The sequence below is a fragment of the Onychomys torridus genome, chromosome 3, assembly GCF_903995425.1.
Source record: "Onychomys torridus chromosome 3, mOncTor1.1, whole genome shotgun sequence".
In the NCBI taxonomy this organism is placed as follows: Eukaryota; Metazoa; Chordata; class Mammalia; order Rodentia; family Cricetidae; genus Onychomys; species Onychomys torridus.
In genome coordinates this window covers 148,930,420-148,954,225 of record NC_050445.1, presented here as the reverse complement: position 1 = coordinate 148,954,225, position 23,806 = coordinate 148,930,420, and the positions used below count along the sequence as shown (strand labels likewise).

Below are 23,806 nucleotides of genomic sequence, written 5' to 3'. Positions count from 1 at the left end.
TGTGGCTTCCAGGGATCAGACTCTCAGGTTCCCACACCATCAGGCTTGGCAGCAAGCCCCGCTCCTCCTGAGCCTTCTCACCCCTGGAAAGCTTTCTCCATTGCTTTTTCTTCTAGCACCTGGAAACACAGACCAATTTTTGATCTTTCTAGTCACAGAAAAGTTCTGAGACATCATTCTTTGAGGCTATTTAACATAATTCTATTATTTTCCTCCCAGGGGCTAAACAGTATACTTAGTTGGAAATATTTCATTTCATGCACATAACAAAAACTAGCTTTACATGGCATTCGGACAGCCAACAGATGAAGAAAAATACAAAGAAAATCCAGGGTGACACAATAAATGGGATCTAAACTTCCTCCTTCATAAGAAGCAGTAAGATGCTGGGGTGGATTGCGTGAGAAAGGCTCACAGGGAGTGGACTGTTAAGAAGTGTGTTCTAGCTGGAGTAGGTGTGGCCTTGTTAGAGGAAGTGCATCTAGGGGTGGGCTTTGAGGTTTCTGATGCTCAGCCACGCCTAGTGTCTCTCTCTCTTCCTGCTGATCCTTCTCCAGCACCGTGTCTGCCTGCAGGCCACCACGCTTCCTGCCATGATGATAATGGACTAAACCTCTGATCCTGTAAGCCAGCCCCAATTAGAAGTTTTCCTTGATAATCGTTACAGCCAGGCAGTGAGGTGCACACCTTTAATCCCAGCACTCAGCAGGCAAAGGCAGCAGATCTTTGTGAGTTGGAGGCTTACCTGGCCTACACAATGAGTTCTAGGCCAACCAGAGCTACATAGAGACTCCGTACAAGGCAGATGGGAAGAAGGGAAGAAGAGAGAATAAAATGACAATTTAAAATGTCCAAATAGCTGGTACAAAACCAAGGAACATAAGGGTTACTTTTAGTGCTATAAAAAGCTGGATGTTTGTGGTTTGTGCTTTGTTTATAGGACTGGGGATGGAAGCCAGGGCCTTTCGTACTCAACAATGAGTTACATCTCTAGCTCTAAAAAGGGAAGAAATGTAATAAGCAGTTTTCTAAAGTGACGGAGTTGCTTAGGTCTACTAATAGCCCACAGATTATCCTGATGCTTGCATTGGGTTAGCTCAGCACTTTTCCCTACACGCACAGAAGTTGGGAATTCCAGAGCCAAGAAGCATCTATCCACAGAGAGGAGCTCTGCCTCCCAAAAACGGTTTGGCAAGTGACAACACGTGTGGCCCTGGCAGCACCTCCTGGCTCCCCAGGTCTTGGTTTTCTCACTTAGAAAATATAAAGATCAGGGCTGGAGAGACAGTTCAGTGGTTAAGAGCATTGGCAGCTCTTCCAGAGGTCCTGAGTTCAATTCCCAGCAACTACATGATGGCTCACAGCCATGTAAAGTGGGATATGATGCCCTCTTCTGGCATGCAGGTGTATAAGCAGATAGAGCCCCATATACACAAAGTAAATAATCCTTAAAAAAAAAAGAAAGAAAATAGAAAGATCAACAGCAACACTAACACTACCACCACCATAGCCCCAGTCTCTTCCATGTTTTAAATTTGAAAGCTCAAAACTCAGGGCAGCTTTTCACTAAGAGAGTGACAGGAGGTTTTGTTTTGTTTTTTTTTCTAAGTTCTAACCTAATACATAGTACTTCCCATTTGCATTTTATTCTCAAATGCATTTCATTTACTTCATGCATGTGATGTGATCATTAAGCAATGAGGCTTTTCCCTCATGGCTGGGGATTCAGAGCCTGTATTTCAGCCACTAGGTAGAAAATTTCCCAAACTGAAGAACTGAGGAAACTCTCAATCAGCACCTTCAATTCATAGATACAAAACCTGACCTGAATCCAAGGCTTGGAATCTCTTCAGTTTTTGAAAGAGGAATCTCGGTGGTCTGTCTGCACACACAGAGCAGATATCTACCAGGACGTGATGCCACAGCACATCCGCAGGTGACCATCAAGTCCCCAGGCTCCAGCGAGTACTACTACAACCGGGCAACCGCAGCTAGTCCTCACACCTCCTCACCTTTGTCGTGCATATTTAAAGCCTTTAAGAGGTCTTCCCGGATTGGATATTTGGCTTTGTAACAGAGCCGCTGAACATTAGAAAATGTGTCATCCCCGGACAATGTGGTAAGGTCTATAAACGTAACAGCTTTCAGGAGCCACGCAGCCTAGACAAGGAAAATGAGGGAAATCAAAAATGAGGTGAACCTCGAACTGTGAATGAGTAAAGATCCAAGAGACAAAGATGAGTGTTAACGGCTGAGGCCAATGCTGCTAGAAAGCATTTTCTGATACAGGGTATAAACAGAGCCTCAGAAATGACCAACAGAGGCAGCAAGATCACTCAGCAGGGAGAGGAGCTTGCTGCCAAGCCTGAGAACCTGAGTTCCCGCCCCAGAGACCACAGGGTGGAAAGAGAGAACCAACTCCTACAACTTGTTATACTTCCACATGTGTGCTGGGGTGTGTACAAACACACACACACACACACACACACACACACACACACACACACGATTTTAAATTTTAAATTGCTTTTAAAAGAATGGCAGTCAAGATGAACATTACCCAGAATAAAACAAAAGAACAAACTTAAGTCTATTTCTTTCCTCAGAAACCCCAAACTGAAGCCTCTACTCCACCAGCTCCTACCATTTCTGACTTCTCCCGCTCCTCCATCAGGAACCAGCCACAAATGTGGTACCGCCAGATCTACCTTTCTTTCCCAAGAGCCAAGGTGATACAATATTTTCTGAACTCTCTTAAGTTCCTTGTTTTGTTTTGTTTTGTTTTTCCAATCCAGTTCCATTATTACAACAACCCTCATATTTCCTAACTCACTCTAAAAGATGTCCTTTTATCTTTCCAACCAGGATGAGCAGAAGGGAAACGTTACTTGACAGGCCTCCATCACTATGTTCTGCTTCCCTTGGGACACAACCCCGACGTCATCCTAGGCCTGCACAGCACGTCTCAGGCTACCTCATACTAAAGAAGAGGCTGACTGGAAGCATGCCACCAAACGTCACTTTTGGAGTTTTATGAAAAGCGGTAGTGAGGTAAACTCTCCAACCTCAGGCCTCAGCAATGGACACACCGGCTGTAGATGTACATGGCTTTAAAATTAAAAAAAGAAGACAGCCGAGAAAGCATGGCTAAGAAACTGAATAAATGTGTTGAGGAAATGTGCCATTTAATTCGCTCATGAATAAAGATGCTTCAAATTCATTTGCGGTCTGGCCTCTCAAAAGTGATAAGATTCTTAACTTGTTTGGATAAATGCGTTATCTTTCTCCAACCCATCATCATCATATATGAATTATTAAAATAAGCCACGGACAGCTGCAATCCTTTAAGTTTCGATGCATCTTGAGGGAAATTCAATACTGTGGCCTTGAGGGAAGAGGCGTGCATTGTGAGGTGTGGAGACAGAATGCTCAGGAGGGACTGTACCTGCCATTCCTTCTTCACGCTTCTGCGAGCCTGGATCTGTTCTGCTCGCCGCAGAACAGCAGCCTGATTCACTTGAACTCTGGAGATCCAGCTGAGGTCTAGAAGGGAAAGGGTGACATGTCTAAGTTTGAAGAGTCCCATTATCATCTCCAGAGGACACACCCTTCCTTCACTATCATATTCCTTCAAAACACACATGACATCTTGAGGGCAATAAGAGGGCTCCGTCGGTAAAGCACTTGCTGTGTAAGCCTGGGGTCCTGAGTTCAATCCCCAGGACCAACATCACTGTGGAGAAAGAAGTGGCTCCATGGAGTGGTCCCTTAGCCTGCAAACACCTTCTGTGGCATGCATGAGCCTGTGCTTCATATACATACACAAGATAACAAGTGTATTTTTAAAGTCATGTTTCTTTTTCACAATAACAAATGCACAATCTTGTAGTAAACCTGGTCATCACGAGATACATTTCATGCAAAATCAAGTGCATCTGAAACTACAAGAAGCCGTATTGATTAATTACACACATAAGCATAGCAGGGGGTGTGCCCTCCTCCCCTGGCACACATGTCTCACCTCTGACAGAGAAGACTTATTTGTGAGTGTCTAGTCCAGGAGAGAAATGATTAATAAATACTTAAGTGAATTAGTGAATACTTAAAGGCATCTTTGATCACTACCCACTTACTGACAAGATTAATACCTGCTTGATGCTGATGATACAGCCCATCAAAAGAGAATTTTTCAAAATGTACTAGAAATAACAACAGTGTAGCAGACATTCAAAACAGGGAAGGGAAAAAAAAAAAAACACTCAAAGTTGCATGAGATATGGCTGGCACGTGTGAGTCAACGTGGCCTCTCAGTGTTGTCTATTTTGTTTGAGACTGGCTACGTGTAGCTAAAGACCTTGGTGGCAAGACAGCCAGCTTCCCAGAAGACTGACCATTTGGATATATCTCTGTCATAGAACTTAGACAGGATTTTTGAAGAGTAGAGATGGAATGGCGTCTTGTACTTAGTTCAGTGTGAATCATGCTCTCACCCTTGGGAGTCCAGTGTCTGGTGCCCAAGACTTTCAACTCCACCCATGGATCTCTGGCAGCAAACAGCCTCACTATAGTAAGCTAGTTGTGCAGCCATTTATCTATTGTAGCTGGCCTCATTTCTACATCACTGCCCCTCCTGCAGGAACCTCATGTTTTTGAAAAAAGAGTCTGAGAAGACAATGATGAGCAAAGTGTAATCATTAGGAAATACGTGTCAATCACACAGCTCTCTGACATGCACGGAGCACTGCTGACTGTAGACTGTATTGTGCACCAGTCAGGTGAACTGTCTCTGTGACCAAATAACTCCCAGAAACAACTAAGGGAAGGGGGGAGGAGTATTTTAGCCCATGGTCAAATGACCCTGTGCATTTGGAAATAAGATCATCTCAGTGGGATCTTGTAACAAAGGAAAAGTGTTCACCTTGTGGTCAACCAGAAAGCAGAAAAAGTGTAACTCAGAAAAGTTTGACCCAAGATTGTTGAGGTGGCTCAGAGGGTAAGGGTGTACTTGCTGCCAACCCTGACAACCTGAGCTCAACCCCTGGACACATATGGGAAAAGAGAATGGACTCTGGAGATATGCCCTCTGACTTACACTTCCTCCAAGAGGACCTACCTGTTAACTTTCAGCACCTGTCATTAATGCCATCATATGCATTAGGAGCCCACTGAGGGATTCATGCATTCATTCATTCGTTCATTAGATCAGAGCCCTCATGATGCACCTACCTCTGGTGATGCCTGCATGGACACGCCCACAGCTATACCTCATCAATCCTATAGATGCCCCTCAATCCTATCACCTGACAACCACAACTGAGCACCACACTAATTAGGGACACATTCCTAAAGAGTTTGCTCTTCACCAAGGATGAGACCTGGGACGACCGGGACAATCAGTCATCAAAGACGCTTTCTTTGCCATTTCCATTTGTGGGTTCTTACAAGTATCAATATTAATGGTTACAGAAATTCCAAATTTGAGTAAGAGTGACTTACAGAAATACTATTCAATATCACTAAAGTAGGAACCAAGTTTGTTTTTCTTAATTTCTGATTAAGTTATTTTGTTAGCTGAAATCATTTAATAAAACAGATTTTCAACATTTCAACCCATCTGTTCTGCTCCTTAAAATATCACTTTGTCTTGCTTCTTTGCTGAGCCAACTCAAGCGAAAACAGACGCTTGGGTCAGGCAGGCTCCTGCCCCTTCTTCCTACCCAAAGATAGAGTGGATTTGAGGCAGAGTCCCGGGGAGAGAGACTGAACAGATGAGGATGCACACAGCTCATTTACGACTTAGAAGAACCAAGCTCCACCCAAAGGAGGAGAGGCTTCAAACGAACAAAGAACCCAACCGACTGACCACTACTATGGGTGAGACTAAGTTCATGGTTGTGTCAGGAGGGTAGTAGAGCCGGGACTTGTATAGAATCATAAGGCTCAAAGCCAAAAAGCTGAAGCCAGCCAACCTGGGGCTCTTTCCTCAGTGTTCCTCCCTCCTCTCTCCTCACATGCCCTGAGATCTGCTGCTGGTGGAAAATCTCAAGCAAACCCCAAGGGGACACCATCCCTTGGCTTTCTCAGACGTCTCCCTCTCCTTCCTTCTAGCACTGGGCCTCAGTGCTCAGGAATGCACAGCAGTTTCCTGATTTGGTATTTCATGCTCTGGCTCTGGATCTTGTGTCCTACCTGGTCCTTCTGCCTAGAATGTCTTTCTTTACCTTGTGTGAACAGTGAACTCCCACCGACCTGCTAAGACTCAGTTCAGGGGCTGAGGACATAGCTCAGTTGGTCAAGTCCTTGACTAGCATCTCAGAAAACCATATAAATTAGACACAGCGAGATACACTTTTAATTCTAGCACGTGGAGAATGGAAGTGTATGAGGTCATTCTCAGACAAAATAGCAGATTCGAGGCCAGCCTGGGCTACATGAGACCTGTCTCAGAAAAGGGAGGAAAGGAGGAGGAGGTCCCCGTCCTTGGGAACCTTTTCTAATGATGTTTACAAGTGACTTGGCCATCTACTTTCAGCCCCGCCCCTTCACTTGGAAGAGCACTGACAATGTTAAACTCTGTACCTCCAATAGGTGTTTAAAACCTCAAGTGAAGCATATGGCAGTGGGGGCACTCAAGGAAGATGAGGGGCTCTCCAGTCTCCACAGGTCACAAGGACTTTGGATCTCAAGAAGAGAAAAATAATGGCAGTCTAGATGAGAAGCTTGGGTACATTTTCCTTTTAAAGTAACTTCCAATTCGATGTTCCTCCCACCTAAGGTTAAAACCCAGGAGGCCCACGCTCACACTGCCGATACCCCTTGCCACAGGTCCCCGTGAGGCATCTACTGGAAAATCTAACAGGAATTACCTCTCCCAGTATCAGCTTCAGTTGCTAAAAATATCATTAATGGTCATAAAATCACCACAGCCCCATATTTAATCCAGCCACGGAATTTACTCTGTGACCTCCCATGGCAATGAATTATATAAGTGACAATCTCCTTTCATTAGTACTTCATTTGCTACTCTTTCGTTTCGTCAAATAACCCTTGTTCTCCTATGATGGGGTCTGGGGAAGAAAGGATTGCCTGACCTTTGTTATGTCCTTCATAACTCTTAATATTCCATTCAAGTACCCTTTAGCGTCTCCTCGCCAGGAGAAATGACTCTAATACACACACTCTCATCAGGACCAGAGAATCTTCAGCTTCGGAGGCCATGAGGGGCTTCAGGTTCATGTGTCTTTCGGGAGAACAGGCATGAAACCATAATAGGAAGGCAACAATGTCCCTCCTTACACTCTCTGATAACAAAAACTCCACTGTTTCTCCTAGAATGTCACTTTGGTGACATTCAGGCCCCTCTGTCAGATATTAATTTGTTCTCAAATGCTTGTCTTCTTTTTTTTTTTATTTTTTTTTATTTTTCTGGTTTGAGTCTCAGTGGACAGAGGGCTTTCTAGTCTTCCCAACACTTCCTTTTTGTTTGTTCGAGGTTCCCTCACATAATTTCTGACCCACGTGGTATGAAATAACAACCCTACATGAGTAGAAACATGTTGAATTCACCTTTGTTCCTGAGGGACAAAATCACTACACTTTACTGGACACCACACTCTCGGAAAAGTGGAGAATTTCAATTCTTTCAAGCTGTCCCTCCCAAGCCTGTGTCTGGTACAGTCTCTAAGCACGTGGCTTTCCGGTGTGCACCTGCGCATTTTTAATAATGCTCCTTCATGTTCCCAAGTACCCTTCTTAGCTGGACTCACACAGCTGCCCATTATTTCAGTATTGTTTGTTTTCAAGTCTAATTTGCATCCTCCCAGGAATCAGCCACACCCTCCCAGCTGTGCAGGTGTGCAACACAGAAACAGCTCACCAACAAATGCTTGGACTCTTTCTATGCTGGCAAGCTAATGCTCTTATCAGTCATTGAAACTGCTAAAGTATGTCATGAACATATGTGATCTGTCAACCTTCACCTTGGAAAGGGGCCGGCTGGCTAGAAACAAAGACACCAGGATGCTACTGCTAATTCCAACTTTAACCTCCACAGTAAACGAGAAGACGTCACCTTGCCCAGTTTCTATCCCCAAAATACAGCACTCAGAAGCTTCCCTGTGAGCCCCAGCCTTAACTGAGGGCAGGTAAGATCCATCAGTAGCCTTCTTCTGAGAGTCTCCCATCTATCAGCCTTGGGGGGTGGAAGGGTCCAAGGGCACCTGTAAATTTTCTGGGTACTAGTTACTCTGCCTGTTAAATTGGCCTGAGAATCCAGATGTTAAGAACCCAAACACTGCCACAGCCCAGATGGACCTTTCTAATGATACAGTACCTGCAGCTATCTGCACCTCACCTCAAATTCCCACCCAACACACATCCACCTACAGATGTCAATCCAAATCTGGTTGAGGAATGCCTTTGTCTATCATTCAAATAACCACAACTCAGAGGGTTTGTACTAAGCTAAAGACAGACTTGATCTCGGTGCCAAGCACCTGTCCTCTTCCACCAAACTGACATTTCTGCTGTGTCTTGCACACCACAGCTAAACGGGTTACAACACTTTCAGGACATCATCACAGTAGAAGATAGCTGAGGGTTGTGGTGGTATTGTGTTCCCCAAAATATTGTGCACCCTAATAAATTTATCTGGGGTCAGAGAACAGAACAGCCACTAAACAGACATAGAGGCCAGAAAATGGTGGCACTCAAACCTTTAATCCTAGCATTCCAGAGGCAGAAATCCCTCTGGATCTCTGAGTTCAAGGCCACACCAGAAACAGCCAGGCATGGTGACACACGCCTTTAATCCCAAGAAGTGAGCCTTTAATCCCAGGGAGTGAAGGCAGAAAGGAGAAAAATATATAAGGCGTGAAGACCAGAAACTAGAAGCATTTGGCTGGTCAAGCATTTGGCTGGTTAAGCTTTTAGGCTTTCAGCAGCACATTTCAGCTGAGATTCATTCCAGATGAGGACTGAGAGGCTTCCAGTCTGGGGAAGTAAGACCAGCTGAGGAACTGGCAAGGTGAGGAAGCTGTGGCTTGTTCTGTCCCTCTGATCTTCCAGCATTCACCCCAATAACTGGCCTCAGGTTTGATTTTATTAATAAGAACTTTTAAGATTCCTGCTACAGAGGGTCATATCACACAATAGCTGCAGTCTTCACCTCGCTCTGCCTGGGCAGCATGGTATCTTAAGCTTAAAGTTTTCCACCTCCCTTTATCCTCCATCCATCCTTGAGATGCTAGCCATTGCCCAGCTGCTGCTGCTGCTCTGCCGTAATCAGTCACCATTTTGGAAAACAGCCTTTCTCCACTCATCAGTTATTACCAAGTGGGTGATCTGGGCACTGAAAGAACCCAGTCTCTTATTCTGGAACTTTCTGTACAGTTCTTGAGCTGGCTTTCAGGTCCAAGTATTCCCAGGATCCTGAGGCTGGCTCACTCAGTGACCAGCCCCCGACAGAGTCTGCAGCAGCAGTACTTGGCTGTGGTTATACAGCTCACACCACAGCTCCTTGGCAGGATGGGGACTATCTTCGAGTGCCCATCAACAGATACTGTTGTCTCTCCATTTAGCACCTCCTGAGGGCACGTGCTGTGCTAACTGATCTGAGACACACAGTGGCACAGCAAGTGTGTGGCTGCGGCCCTAAAGAAACCAAGAAAAGGGCTGGCAAGATGGCTCAGCCACTAAAGGCGAGGCTCACAACCAACAATATAAGAAACACAGAAAAGCCACCGACACAAAGAAGGCTGGGACGGCACAATATGAGGCATCTTACATGGACAGAATCAACGCGCTCCACCAGCATTTCCCAACTGGTCCCACAGCTTTTATTACAACTTTTTCACTTGAAAACATATAAAGAAAACTAACTTTGGTGACTGGAGCAAGGGAAGGGGATTAATGGCTCACAGCTGAGCAGAGACCGGAAGCTCGAGCTAGAAAATCAGAGAGGAGCCACTAACAGAGGGCCCCAAATGAGAAGAATGGGGCAGAGATGTATCTTACCTCACCTCGTACAACATGCGTGAAGTCCCGGGTTGGATCTGAGTACCACATAAAACCAGGCACGGTGGCTCAAGCCTGTCATCCCAGCCCCAGAGTCAGAGGGAGACAAGGAAGGTCAGGCCTCTATGGTCATCCTTGGGTCCTGAGATCCATGAGAGCTTGTCTCTAAATAAATAATAAACTAGAACACCACCTGCATTTAACAGCTGTCTGAATAGATGTCACGGCAGTTGCTCCGGATACCATCCCGGCCTTCACAGGAGAAGCATTCAGCATTCATGCCCTGGCCTGAGCCCAATCATACAAAAGACAAACACGTAGGAAGCCTCCATTGAGCAGAGTCAAGCAAACAGACTAAGTGTGGAGTGTGTAAGCACGAAGTACGAATGGACCCCGATTCCTTGCAGACTAAAGGCCATGCTGTTACCATGCATCTACTCTGTAGATCTGTAATGAGTTACTTCAGGCCAGGCTTTTTAATATAGAATACACACATGCACCCTACCAGCAGCCTCAAAAGGTGTGTTTAATGAAAAATGTAACCGTATATGTCCATTGCTCAGGAAGATTGATTATCTGTCATTTGCACATTTTATAAGCAAGGATCTCAGAAAGCAAAGGGCTAACACTGACTACAGAAAAACTTGACCTGTTGAAAATCAAGGGAGCTACTTCAAAACTTGCCTGTTAAAGATGAAGCCTTAAGAATTTAACACATCCTCAGAAGATAATAATTGTATAAAACTCTGAAGTATGGCCTTCATCTAGAGAAATGATCAATTTAAATATTGCTCATTTTCACATATGGCTATTCCAATGACCACATTAAAAAGCAGTACTCAGTAACATAATTACTAAACCCTATTTGTATTTCCAAACATTGTAGGATTTGTTGCTACTGTGGCTTTGCCTTGGTGCTGCAGATTGGTATGTTAGGCAAGCACTCTACCACTGAGCTATACCCCTAGCCTAAATAGGTAATCTTCCCACAAATGTGCTCTAGGAAAACTGATGGGAGCTTCCGATGGTAAGTGGCCAGAAAAATTACCAGGTCAGGCTGGTGGTGCACACCTTTAATCCCAGGGGCAACACTCTGTGAGTTCAAGGTCAACCTGTTCTATGTAGCAAGTTCCAGGCTGGCTAGGGCTATAGAGAGAAACTCTATCTCAGAGAGAGAGAGAGAGAGAGAGAGAGAGAGAGAGAGAGAGAGAGAGGAGGGTAGAAGGAGGGATGAGAGAAAGACAGAGGAAGGGGAGGAGGAAGAAAGGAAGGAGGGAGAAAGGGAAGAGAAGAGGGTAGTGGGAAGGGGGAGGGAGAGAGAGGGAGAATATCATTAGACCACAGAGAAATTCAAGTGGCTAGATAACTCTGGCATCCTGTTGGGTAAAGATTCAACACTCAGTCTTCTGAAAAGATTTGATGGACTATTCTAGGAGCCCAGAGTTCAGAGAAGGCCTCTTTCATGCTTCCTTCCTGGTAAAAGACTCCACAAGGACACTTGATGGAGCTTCCTAAAGTGTGGCTGTGGCATGTCCCCCAGTGCTATCAACCAACATGTACCATTCATGAAGCCGTTATCTCCGTGCTTGCCGGCTAATTTACGTGCTATAACAGACCTACATAAAGTTAATTCTGTGAATATACCATAACTCCTGTTTAAGTGCTCCAGAACAGGGTTAGCAATAAAAATAGTCTACTTAGGCAAGGATAAGCCCCTAGAAATTACTAAGCATGCTGGTGGAAATTCATAACCATAAAACATCTGCACCTGTTCATCATGAGATGTATGGCCACCACCAAGTACTCAATACTCTGCTCTGACCACACATGACCCTATGTAAACCTCATTTCAGGAAAACCCCATTATTCTTTACCATGAACTTATGGTAACTCATAACCTCTCCCAGGAGCAACCAGTTTTAAGTTTAAGATCTTATATAGGACTATGAATAAGATCTTATGAAGGTATTATCTTACATTTCCTAAAATTTGTGACTCCATATTATCCCTGACAACTAACATTTCCAGCAAATATTTTTAAATGATCCATTAAGAATCACTATTATTTTTAATTAAATTTCATATTCAAAATTTGCATTTTGAAATCATATCTGTTTAGGTATCTCCCCCAAATTGCTATTTACAAGTAGTTATGTCCTAGTTGGCTTCCACTGTCAACTTATCACAGCCTATAGTCACCTAACAAGGGAATTTCAACTAAAAGATTACTGAGATCAGACTGGCTTGTGGGCACGTTTATGGGGGAATGTCTTGTTTGATATTTGACGGAGAAGGGCCCAGTCCATGGTGGGTGGCACCATTCCTTAGCCAATGGTCCTGGGCTATATAAGAAAGCTGGCTGAGCACGGGCCTGAGTGAGCTCCCATGGTTTCTGCTGCAAGTTCCTGCTTGAGTTCCTACCCTGATGACTTGAGTATCCCTCCATGATGGACTAGAATCCGTAAACTGAGATAAACCTTTTCCTCCCAAAACTGCCTTCAGTCAGAGTGTTTATCACAGCCACAGAACGGAAGCTAGAACACATGTATTATTTAATCTCTGGTTATTTATCTTAAAGGGTGACAATATGACACCAATGAGACTAACTGAATAAGCACACTATAATTTGATAATTGACTACTTTTCAAAGACACTCAACATGGGGATTTGAATCTAGAATGTCCCCCACAAACTTGTGTTCTGAGTGCTCTGTCTCCAGTTTACAGAGTTATTTTTGAAGGAGGTACAGCCTGGCTGGCAAAAGGGGGTTGGCAGGGGCAGGCCTTCAAAGGCTATACCCACCTTTGCTTCTTACCCCAACTCACAAGCATGCAGTCACAGAGGGACACAAAGGGACTCTATGGTATCTTCTCTGCTGTAAGGTAAACTTTAATGATGAGCCAAAAGGTTTCTTTCCTCATGTGGTTTCTTCCAGCTATCTTGATCTTAGAAAAATAAATGGCACACAGTTGCTGATCAAGAGAAAATCTGAACTGGATAAGATCCTAGAAGAGGGCAGGGGCCCCATGGTACCCTCCACTAGTCACATTTCCACACAAAGGAGAGCAAACCTATTTGAAGGTGTTACTTACGTACATGTCTAATTTAAACACCTACCACATCCCAGCACACTATGGGGTTTCTCCCTCCCAAGCTCATGTTCTATTTCTATCAGCAAGCATCCTTGTCCACAGCTACCTACTTCTGACCCTGCAGGTCAGAACACTACAGCATTTGGATAAAGGACGGAGTTCTTGTGCTCACACATTAGACAGCCTGGGCCTGTCCATCTACCTGTACCACAGCTACTCTATGACCTAGCTTTCATTCACCCACAGGTCTTAAGTAAAGTCTCAAAAACCATAGGCAGAAGAATCAGGATCTAAACCGCAGGCCATCGGATTTTAAAAGCCAATCTCTGGGAACAAATTCAGGCTTAGATTCCCAGCACCTGCGTAAAAAGCTGGCTTGGCAGCATGCACCAGTAACCCTAGCACCTGGGAGGAGGAGACAGGAGGAGGCCTACAGATTGCAGGCCAGTGAGCTCAGCTGAGATCCTGTCTCAAGACATAATGTGGAGCGTGATCTAGGAAGAGACTGGATGTAAACCTCTGGCCTGTGGCAATCATCAGAAACCTTAAAGCATTGCCCCCTCCAAAAGAAGTTACTAGATCTGTCCACTCAGGAGTTCCCTTGTGTTACTGTGACCGTAACTGAAAGAATGCCTGCTCCCAGGTGCCAGCCCCACGGACCCAGTGAATCCCAGGTGGGGTGGAAGTCATGTGACCAGCTGGGTTTTGTTCCACGCTCACAAAAAAACCTGCTCCAGTCTGCAGGGCAGGGTTTAACAGCCACAGAGACAGAAAGCTGAGAGGGAGAAGCCCTTAAGATTGCAAAAAAGAGTGGGCGGTCAGAATGGCAAATTGCAGAGAGCAGGCAGGGTCCCCTGCACCACAGACTCCCTTCAGTTAAATACGGTGAGCTGTACCACTAAAGTGTCACTTTTTTTGCAGCCTTTTAAGCTTTCTTTGAGGAAAAGCAGCTTCTTAGACTGTCAGTCTTCCATACGTTAGTGGGAACCAAACATTCTATGTTCTCTCACAGTTACTGAATGGCAGAATACAGGGTAACAAGGGGCTGATGCACCCAGAGCAAAACTCCCCATCTCCTAAGACTGTCCCTAACATCAGCTGGCACTGAAGTTCTTCCTGGCTAGCAGTTCAAACAAGGCAGTCCACACGTCTTCATTTGTGTGCTCACAGAATGTCCCCCACATTACTCAAGAGCTAAATACAAAAACAGCTGAATTTTAAAGTAATTTTCTCTTCTTTAGCTTCACATCTCTGTACGAGGGCCAATGACAGAGCTCGGTAGGTAGAATGTCTACCTTGCGTCCAGGAAGCCCTGGGTTCCAGCCCCGGCATAAGCAAAAGACAGAAGGATAGTTCACAAAGAGAGGATTTTTAATTTGACTTCCAAGGCCAGTGACAGTTCCACTAGCCGAGCTGACGAAGTCCCTAGGCATTTCCAACAGTGGCAGCGGGTCGCAAAGTCAAACCCAAGGCCACGATGGCCCAAAGAGTACAGTGCACGTGTGACGTGGAGTGCACGTGGTAGGAGGAATGGGGCCCACAGACATGGAAAAAGAGGAGGGTTTAAGGCTGAATACATCGGCCAGCCAGAGGGCTATGCTGGGAGACTGGAGTTCAAGCTCACCTGGTAGGATGCTTGCTTAGTGTGCAGGAATCCTGGGTTTGATGTCAGCACCATAAAATTGGGCATGCACTGCACATATAAATCCCAGTACTCAAGGGGCAAAGAGGGGGATCTGAACTTGAAGGTCTTTCTCAGCTACACACAGACTTTGAGGTCCATCTGGGATACATGGGACTTTGGGCACGCACACACAGTTGTGTCATGCTTCCATGTTGTGTGTGATGTGAGAGATACAGAGGCCTAGCAAACTCAGAGGCAGAGTACTTCAGGAGACCGGTGGAGACCAAGGGTGCCCACAGGGAGGGCTGATACTACATGAGGGCTGATATTTCAGAGGAAAATACCAAAGCAGACATTGCTCATCAAGTTGGGGCTGACCTAAGTTAACCTTCTAGGGTGCAATTACAGATTGAGGACACTGAAGCCCAGAGACTCAATTATAAGTTCATGGTCACACAGTGCCTGCCAGGGAAACTCAGGTCACTGAATTCCCAAGCCCAAGTTATTTCTAAAAGGTCATATCAATAATCTCTGCATTGGGGATTCGAGAGATGGCTCAGCAATTAGGAATATGTACTGCTGTTCTAGAGAACCAGAGACTGAATCCCAGCACTCAGGCCAGAAGACTCAAAACTGCCTGTAACTCCAGCTCCAGAGGGGTCCAATGCCTCTGGTCCCTGTGGGCACCTGCACACATGCTCACAAACCAACACACACACACACACACACACACACACACACACACACACACTTTAAGAACTTAAAGAGTGATTATTTGCTGTTGTGGGAACTGGTTCCATCCAGCCAGACAAGGGAAGGGGAGTCTAAAGGACAAACCCAAGAATGGCCACAGCTGAGTGAACGACCACGTCGGGGGCCACACAGCTCCTGACAAATTCTCTAAGTCTCAAAGATTGCCCGTTGGTTTTTGTCTTGTTTTGGAGATAATTTTTAGAGTAGCTTTAGATTTTCAAAAACAGAGCAGAAGTCCCAAAGATGCCCGCGTCCACACAAGCATAACTTCCTCCATTATTACCATCTGCCACCACAGTAACACATCGTTCCAAGTCCCCTCACCTTACAGATTAGGAAAGGACAAAACAGAGCACAGAAGTCCCTGTTCAAGGGACCTTTATCCTTCAGAGAGACTTCGGTGCATCTAGGCAAACACACACAGCCAAGCAGAGATTCTCCGAGGGCCATCCCACAGGTGCCTGGCTTCAGGTCGGCCTGTGAGAGAGACCGCTATGGAGAGGAAACAGTAAGGAGGGCAAAGGGACCCGAGAGAAGGTGACAAGGTGAAGAAGCGCTAGGTATGCAAACGGCATCACGAGACCTTGTCTACACTAATTAAATTAGTCAATGGATGAAAGGCTGTTTTAAGAGCATTCTTTTAAGAGCAGATAAACAAGAGAGAAGCAGAGAGTTCCCACAGGGTGTGGTCCCTTTGATGGACAAGTCTACTTCCCATACTTCCAGTCACCCTTGGTCCAGACTATTAATCCAAAGTTCCAGAAGCACAGAAGCCTTTAAGTTAATGCCATTTTGAGCAGGCCACACAGGGGACATGATGCCATTCTCTGATATACCTACATCATACACACTACTTGCCACGAAAGTCACTTCAGAATTGTCTCTGTGAGCAGATCAATTGCTTCAGCCTGGAGCACAGCTTGTATTCAAGTAATTGGTACTGTATTCTTTAAAAATGTCTCTGAGGTAAGGTGTGGTGGTGCTGGCCTGTAACCTGAGCAGCCAGGAGGCTGAGGCAGGAAGGCTGTAAGCTCCATTTCAAAATCACAACAAAATATAGAAAGCCTTGCTAAGCTGCAGACATTTTCATCTTTTCCAATGACTTGTGCATGTATGTGTGCGTTCGTGCGTGAGTGTGTGTGTGTGTGTGTGTGTGTGTGTGTGTGTGTAGGCGAATCTGTGGAGGTTGGAGGACAGCTGGTTCTCTTCTGTCTTGAGGCAAGGGTTTGTTTCTGCCATGCTAAATTCTTACAGACAGCTGGCCCTTGAGTTTCTGGGCAATTCCCCTGTCTGCACCTCCCATTGCACAGTAGGAGTGCAATTCCATCTGGGATCCCAGAGACATGCCTGTGGGGTTTCCATGTAGGTGCCCAGGACTGAACTCAAGCCTTGAGGCGTGTGTAGCCAGTGTTTTCATTTACTGCACCACCTCCCGACCCAGGTGTAGATATTTGAATGAACTGCACACTCTCACACACCCCTATTCTGAACTGCGAGGACATAAGTAGGTCCCCTAGGTATTCCACCGAAAAGCTCATCGGAATCAGGATTCTGATCAGATAATTTCAGTATTTTTCCTTCCTTTAAAGACCTCGACTTGGCATCATTAACTAGAGTCTAAAACAACCCTGGCACTAGCCAAGCACAGTCATTTTAGAGAGCAATTACCAGCAGCTCCTCTGCTTGGCATTTCTTTGGAGGAAAGGCTGGGTATACAAAGAGCAAGGAGTTGGGATGTGAGTGTCTCAGCATTTTAAAAACTGTGTCGGGCTGCTGGCACGGAGATCAAACATTTAGCCTCCTCTTGCGGCCACTTTGGTTTCCAGGGAACTGACTGTTTCGGTGAGGCAGGCGGAGGAGAGGTACACCCACAGACGCTCACAACACACACCAAAGTCACTGAAATTTTTCAAAGTGTCTTTTCATGCCTTTAATTCAAAGATGAACACATTTCAAGGTGACCCAATCCTCAAGCGACAGACAGCTTTTTAAAAGGGCCAGAACTCTCCACTTAAACCATTTCTAGTGACATGTTTCAATCGCGTCCTCAAGGGCTCCGTCTGCTGTCTCATTTTGTAGTCTTTCTTTCCAGGCAGAGGCAGCCCATTTTCAATGAGGGCTTGAAGTTTGTCTTCCCTCCTAATAATTAAAGTCCACAGGGCTTAGATACTTTTACAGAAAAAAAAAAAAAAAAAAATGTGTTTCAGCACAGCAGGTACCACAGAGGACTTTTAATTATTTAATTATACAACAAACACCCATTATTAATTCATAGTTTTCTATTTATCAAAACAGTATCAGAATAAAAGACAAACCAATGGTAACAGACTTCAAAAGCAAAATAAAAGGGTTCATAAAAGGACACCCCACTTAAAATATAAAACTGTACAATCCACCACACTATGTGACCCCCACACAGAATTAGATCATTTCTGTCTTCTTCAATGTATTAGTCATGTCCACTCTAGCAGAGTAAGATACACTACAAATCTGAACACTTGGGTTCCTGTGTTTAAAGAAACCTTCTAGACTGCTTTCTCTCAATCCTATACAGAAACTGTCCCCAGAGAAAGAGCCTTGCAAAGAAGGCCTCCATCTCTTCCTGTGTTTCTGAAGTCACTTTTGTCAGGTCTCAACCAGTCGAAATGTCCAGAAATGAGCCCAAGCTGGATGTGTGGCAGTTAGGTAAGAGCCAGCATTCCTCAGGAACTTGTGAAACAGGTCTTCTGTCCCCCCCAAAGGAGCCATGTCCCTTACCTCTGGCAGAAGGAACATATGGCTTTCAGAATATCAAAGCCCATGCTGGCCTCCAGGCTCCCTCAGTATCAACAGGACCTGACATACAGTTCAAGGCCACACTTGCATCTTACCCTTCTCACTTCCTGCTCTACCCTAAACTCCCTCCAGCCCATGGGTTTCCCTGCCCACAGCTACCCTCTGACTGCTCCCTCTCTCTCTGTCCCTCGCTCTTTCCCGGGCTCCATTCCCTCTCTCTTGCTTTCTCACTATCTCCATTATTCTCTTCTGCTTTCTTTTTTTCTCCGCTCTAGACTCTTCCGGTTGCGTCTGGATATTCTCTCTTATTCACAATAAAAACCTCCCCCTAACAATGCAGCGGTAATGTTGAAGTTTCTTTACTACGCCTTCTTGAATACAATTTTGTTGGTGATGGTTTTGTTTAGTTTAGCTTTGAGACAGGCTCTCCTGGGCCCCAGGCTGGCCTCAAAACAGTTACTCTTCTTGACCTCCTAAAATTGGGATCCAATCACAGTGCTGGCACCAAGCCTAGGGCTTCAGGCCTGCCAAGCAAACACCTGAGTGACGTGCCTGCTCAGAGAGATGTAAGGGCAGACCAGGCTGCCCTGGGATCCATTCCCTGGCAAGATGTTAACAAGCCATCAGGCATTCCACACAAGACTCCCCCAATGTCTGTGCATACGACTACATATCTTAAAGTGAACTTTGCCTCCTTTCCCCTCTCTTCTTTAGACAACTGTCCTAAACCACCAGGGTACAGATAAGAAAGGAGGTGAACAAGATGGACATTTGAACCCTTATATCTGGGACAGGGCACAAGTCCAGAGTGGGGCATGGAAGCCCACACAGGTAAAGAAACACCATGCACACAGCAGCCCAGAGTCCAGACACGGGAAGGAAGAAATGAGCTCCCTGGGCCCCGAATTCTTAGACAAGCTCCTCTAAAGGCAAGGTGAAAGACAAACACACGGTAACTGGAGCACTGTTATCTTAATCACTTCATCGTTGGTCTCAGACAGGCACGCCTGTCATCCTAGCACTTGGGTGGCGGAAGCAGGAGATCAGGAGTTCAAGGTCACACTCAACCACAAAAAGTTCCAGATCAAACTGGAATATATAAGACCACCTACAGGACTGGAGAGATGGCTCAGCAGTTAAGAGCACTAGCTGTTCTTTCAGAGGACCCGAGTTCAATTCCCAGCACCCACATGTCAGTCCACAACTATCTGCAACACAGTGGATCCAAGGGCACCAGACACCCATGTGGTACGCAAACGCATGCAGACAAAGCTCCCATACACATAAATAAAATTAAAATAAAATAGATCTTAAAATTTTTCTTAAATATCATCTCAAAAAAAAAAAAAAAAAACCAGAAGATAAATGGAAGATAGGTGGATATCTCATTTAACACTCTTCTGTTTTGCTTTAAGAATCTATATTGAGCTGGTGAGATGGCTCAGTAGTTAAGAACACTGGCTGCTCTTGCAGAGGACTGGTGTTCTAGTCCCAGCACCCACATGGCGGCTCACTACTGTCTGAAGCTCCAGTTCCAGAGGAGGTGATCACCTGTTTCAGCTTCCAAGGGCACCAGGAACGTGCATGGTGTACAGACATATATGCAGGTAAAACATCCATACACATAGAAACAAAAACCAGCCAGCACTGATGGCAGAGCAGAGACCAGGGGCCTTGAACCAGACTAGCGATTCTTCGAGATAAACATCTGCATGTAAAAATGTATGGATAAAGGGGTTTATGGCATGACTCACTGGACTAGACTGAAGCTTCCAAGACGAGAGTTCCCTTTCTTCCTTAATTTTTTTTCTCTCTTAAATTTTATTTTGTTTTATTATGGGGGAGAGAGAGCTGATTATGGGGGAGAGAGAGCTGAGTGGGATCACGAGGCATGATAAAAGACACAAAGAATAAATAAAAAGGCCGGGTGGTGATGGCACATGCCTTTAATCCCAGCACTTGGGAGGCAAATTAGGCAGATCTCTGAGTTCGAGGCCAGCCTGGTCTACAAGAGTGAGAGATCCAGGACAGGCACCAAAGCTACACAGAGAAACCTTGTCTTGAAAAACCAAAAAAAAAAGAAAGAAAGTTTAAAAAAAAAAAAAAAAGGCAATCTCAAGACTATGAAGTTGGGCCATAGTAAATGGGAAAAAACATAGTCACCAGCTTTGTAGAACAAAAACCAAGCAAACTTCCTGCCAGGGTGCTTGCTATCAGGGTTGGAGTTCTAGAGCACCCTTCTTAGAGAAAGAGTGGCCATTCGGAGTTCCTCTGACTTCATCCATGGGTTCCTTTGTGCTACACTACGACCACACTTTTAAACAATCTCTTGTTAATAACAGTATCTGCCAAAACTGTCCCCATTTCCTCTCATTTAAGATCTTTTTGAGATTTTTTTTTTCCCTTAACAGAAACACACGGACATAATACAAGATGTTACTAAAACGTTCCCAAGTACATAATCATGGGTTCCCAGATGCCTCCAAAGATGCACGAATTTGAAAGGAAGCTTGTGCTGGTAGCTTTATGTCAACTTGTCATTAGCTAGAGTCTTCTGAGGTGGTGCCATCCTGGGCTGGTGGCCCTGCATTCTACAAGAAAGCAGGCTGAGCAAGCCATGAGGAGCAAGCCAGTAAATAGCACCCCTCCACAGCCTCTGCATCAGCTTTGCTGGACATTGCCTCCTGCCTCCAGCCCCTACAAACAGAGCTTTCTGCCCTTACTTCATATCCCTACTTATTCAACGTAAGTGCAGAGAAATCGACCAGGGGCTACAAGTATCCTTGCAGTATTCAAGACGCCTTCGGACAGCAGCAGCTTCCTAATAACTATCTTACAAAAGAGGACACTTAAGCACAAAGTGAGTAATTTACCCAAAAATCACACGACTGAGAGGGCCCAGAATACAAAACGATTATACAAAGTTAAATCATTAGCATTTGGTTCAATCACCTTTTTGCTACGTTTGAATTACAGATTTTAAAGTTTTCTTTCCCAGCAATATCTGAACTAGTATCAGTAAGATGAAAAGCGGTTTTAAAGGGGATGTTTTCGTAAGTCGTCTACAATCACTTTCAGCAGACCGTGACAACTCTCCCGCCAGCGCTGCTAACTTTGGGGGTATGGCTACGTGAATCGGGCAATATATGGCACAAGTACTCAGTCAAGGCTTTTCTTTGGGGGTTGTTTTCATTGCGACCACAGACCCACAAAGTGGAAAGGTCTAACCCTTCCTTGCTTCCGCTTAGAGGTAAGACAGCAAAGATCCAGGCAACAGGGATGTCTCCTGCCTTGGTTCAGGTTTCTGCCTGCCAGGGACCTCCCTGAGCGCCCCCGCTCCTCCCCGAGCACGCGGCCAGGCGAAGGGGAGTGCAACCCGCCGGCCCTTACCGAGTTCTGAGCCCCGACAGTGCGCGGACATTGTGAAAACCGCCGAAAAACCAACTCCTGGGCTAGGCCGCCTTCCGCATCGGCCTACCTCCTTCCTGCCAAGTGCCCGCCCCAGCCCCGCCCCCTCGGGGCCCCGCCCCCTCAGCCCTGCTTACTTCCACCTTTTTCTTCCAGGCAGTTCCCGGTCTTTGGCCAGGAACAGGCCAGGAAGTGCACTTAGTACCTATTCCGGTCCCGCCAGACCAGACACGTGACTTGAGCACACTCCTGCTCCTAGAAGTCTCCCCAGACCAGTTTAAAAATGCTTACATTGCCAATTGAGCTACACAGAATGAGTCTTAGGTACGTTGGCTGTAGAATCTGTGAGTGGTAGTTCCGGACCCCTTCTTGCGTGGAAGAGCTCTGCAATCTTGGGCTTGAATTTTGGGCAGTATTCCATAGCCCTCTGACGACTGCCAAGGCAGAGTCTAGGCCCTAGAGCACGCGGTGATCTCTAGTTTGGACTCAATGAAAGAGCAGCTAGGACGTGAGCCTAGAAAGACCTGGTTTCTCCTCGTTTCTGAGACAGGAGTTTCACTATGTAATCATGGCTGACCCACATGGGCCTTGTTGAACCAGCGGCCCAGAAACTGTGATCCTCCTGCCCCAGACTCCACACTGCTGGTAATACAGGAGGATGCCACCACATTCAACAAAAGACTTGGTCTCTTCCATTTAAATATATATATATATTTCTTTTGTATAAACGCATGCACGGACATAAACACATGTGCACAGGTAGGTACCTGCAAAACCAAGGCAGGATTCTCTTCTCTGGAGCGGGGGTTAGAAGCAGTCAGAGCTGGGAACCAAACTAGAGTCTTATGAAAGAGCAAACACTCTTAACTGCTGAGCCATCTCTCTAGCCCCAAAGGGAGTGTTTTTTTTTCCCCTAAAAACTTAGTTCTGTGAATAATTGAGTATGTGACCTAGGACACATTACTGGCCTTTGTGAACTTCATTTTCCATTTCTGTAAGAGATGATCCTGACAATTTCTTGGCCCCCTAAAATTGAGATTCTGTGATGTTGACGTTTTCTTCAGCGTGGCTTCTCTGGATTCCTACAGGCTCCGCACAAGCTGCTGTCTTCTACTCTGCATTCACCCGTCTCTGCTCTGCTGAAAAGGTCTCAGCTCTGGGTTTGTCTGGCGTGAATCAACTGCTTTAGGTGTTTTCAGATAAAGGAAAGCATTTTCAACTCACAAAAAATCCTGCCAGAAATGTATACTGAGAGAAGCAAAGTTTAAGAATTGAGCAGCAATCTGGCAGTGGGGCTCTCATGAGCTAAACCCATTCAAATGTCAATTCTACTTAATGATAGGTTTTAGGAATGTTACATCTACTGAAAAATGGGGTGACCAAAATAAGTTTGCCTCGCAAAGTTGTATGTCTTACACATACCTGAGGATATGATAACTGCAAGCTATTAATGTGTCAGAAAAACAACTTCTCAGCTAAATACAAGTTGGCTTGTTCCCCTACCCTACACGGAGCTGCCACCTAGTCTAGTCCACAGTTACTTCTAAATAGTTTGGATGTATCTAGATTATATTCACAATGGCACTGTTATTTTTACTTAACCTTGCAAAAAAGAAAACCTGGAGCTTGTCTGGAACCCACTAAACCGCCAAGAATGCCAAGAGCCAAGGCCAAAATATTCATGTCCCAACACAAGAACCCATATAATTACCCGAGCCACAACGACCAAGCAATCCTGCTTCCTAATATGTAACTACCACCTGTGATGTAGGCATGTTCACAAGTACGCACCAGGGCTGACCTTATGTGTGTGGGTGCTGAGTAACCAAACTCAGGTTCTCATACTTGCACAGCACACCCTTTACTACCACACCAGTTCTCCAGGAGGTCCCCACTTCTTTACTCCTAAGTTTTAGCCTCACTTCCATACTATTTAAGTGGCATGCTGTCAAGGAATTATCTACCAGTGCCCAAGTCAAATGACCCAAGCTCCTTAATGCTCAAATTCTAAAGAAATCACCTTTCCTACAGTGTAGACAGCAAGGACGAGGGCCAGGTAAACCAGGGGTGAGTAGACAGGAAAGCACCACAACACCCAAGGAAGGAATGTGGGGAGCTCGGCCAGAGTGGCAGTAGGAGG

At 45.5% G+C, this 23,806-nt stretch overlaps 1 protein-coding gene across 1 annotated transcript in view; it reads right to left on the bottom strand.

The window, feature by feature from the left end:
• Dera (deoxyribose-phosphate aldolase) overlaps positions 1 to 21,743 on the bottom strand; it is a 77,041-nt gene extending 55,298 nt beyond the window's left edge. The window contains exons 1-3 of the mRNA XM_036182715.1: positions 21,649 to 21,743; positions 3,446 to 3,543; positions 2,013 to 2,160 (exon numbers count right to left, since the gene is read on the bottom strand). Of these exons, the coding sequence (XP_036038608.1) occupies positions 2,013 to 2,160; positions 3,446 to 3,543; positions 21,649 to 21,679 (277 nt within the window). The 5' untranslated portion in view covers positions 21,680 to 21,743. The remainder of the gene's footprint in view (positions 1 to 2,012; positions 2,161 to 3,445; positions 3,544 to 21,648) is intronic.
• Between the last annotated feature and the right edge of the window lie 2,063 nt (positions 21,744 to 23,806).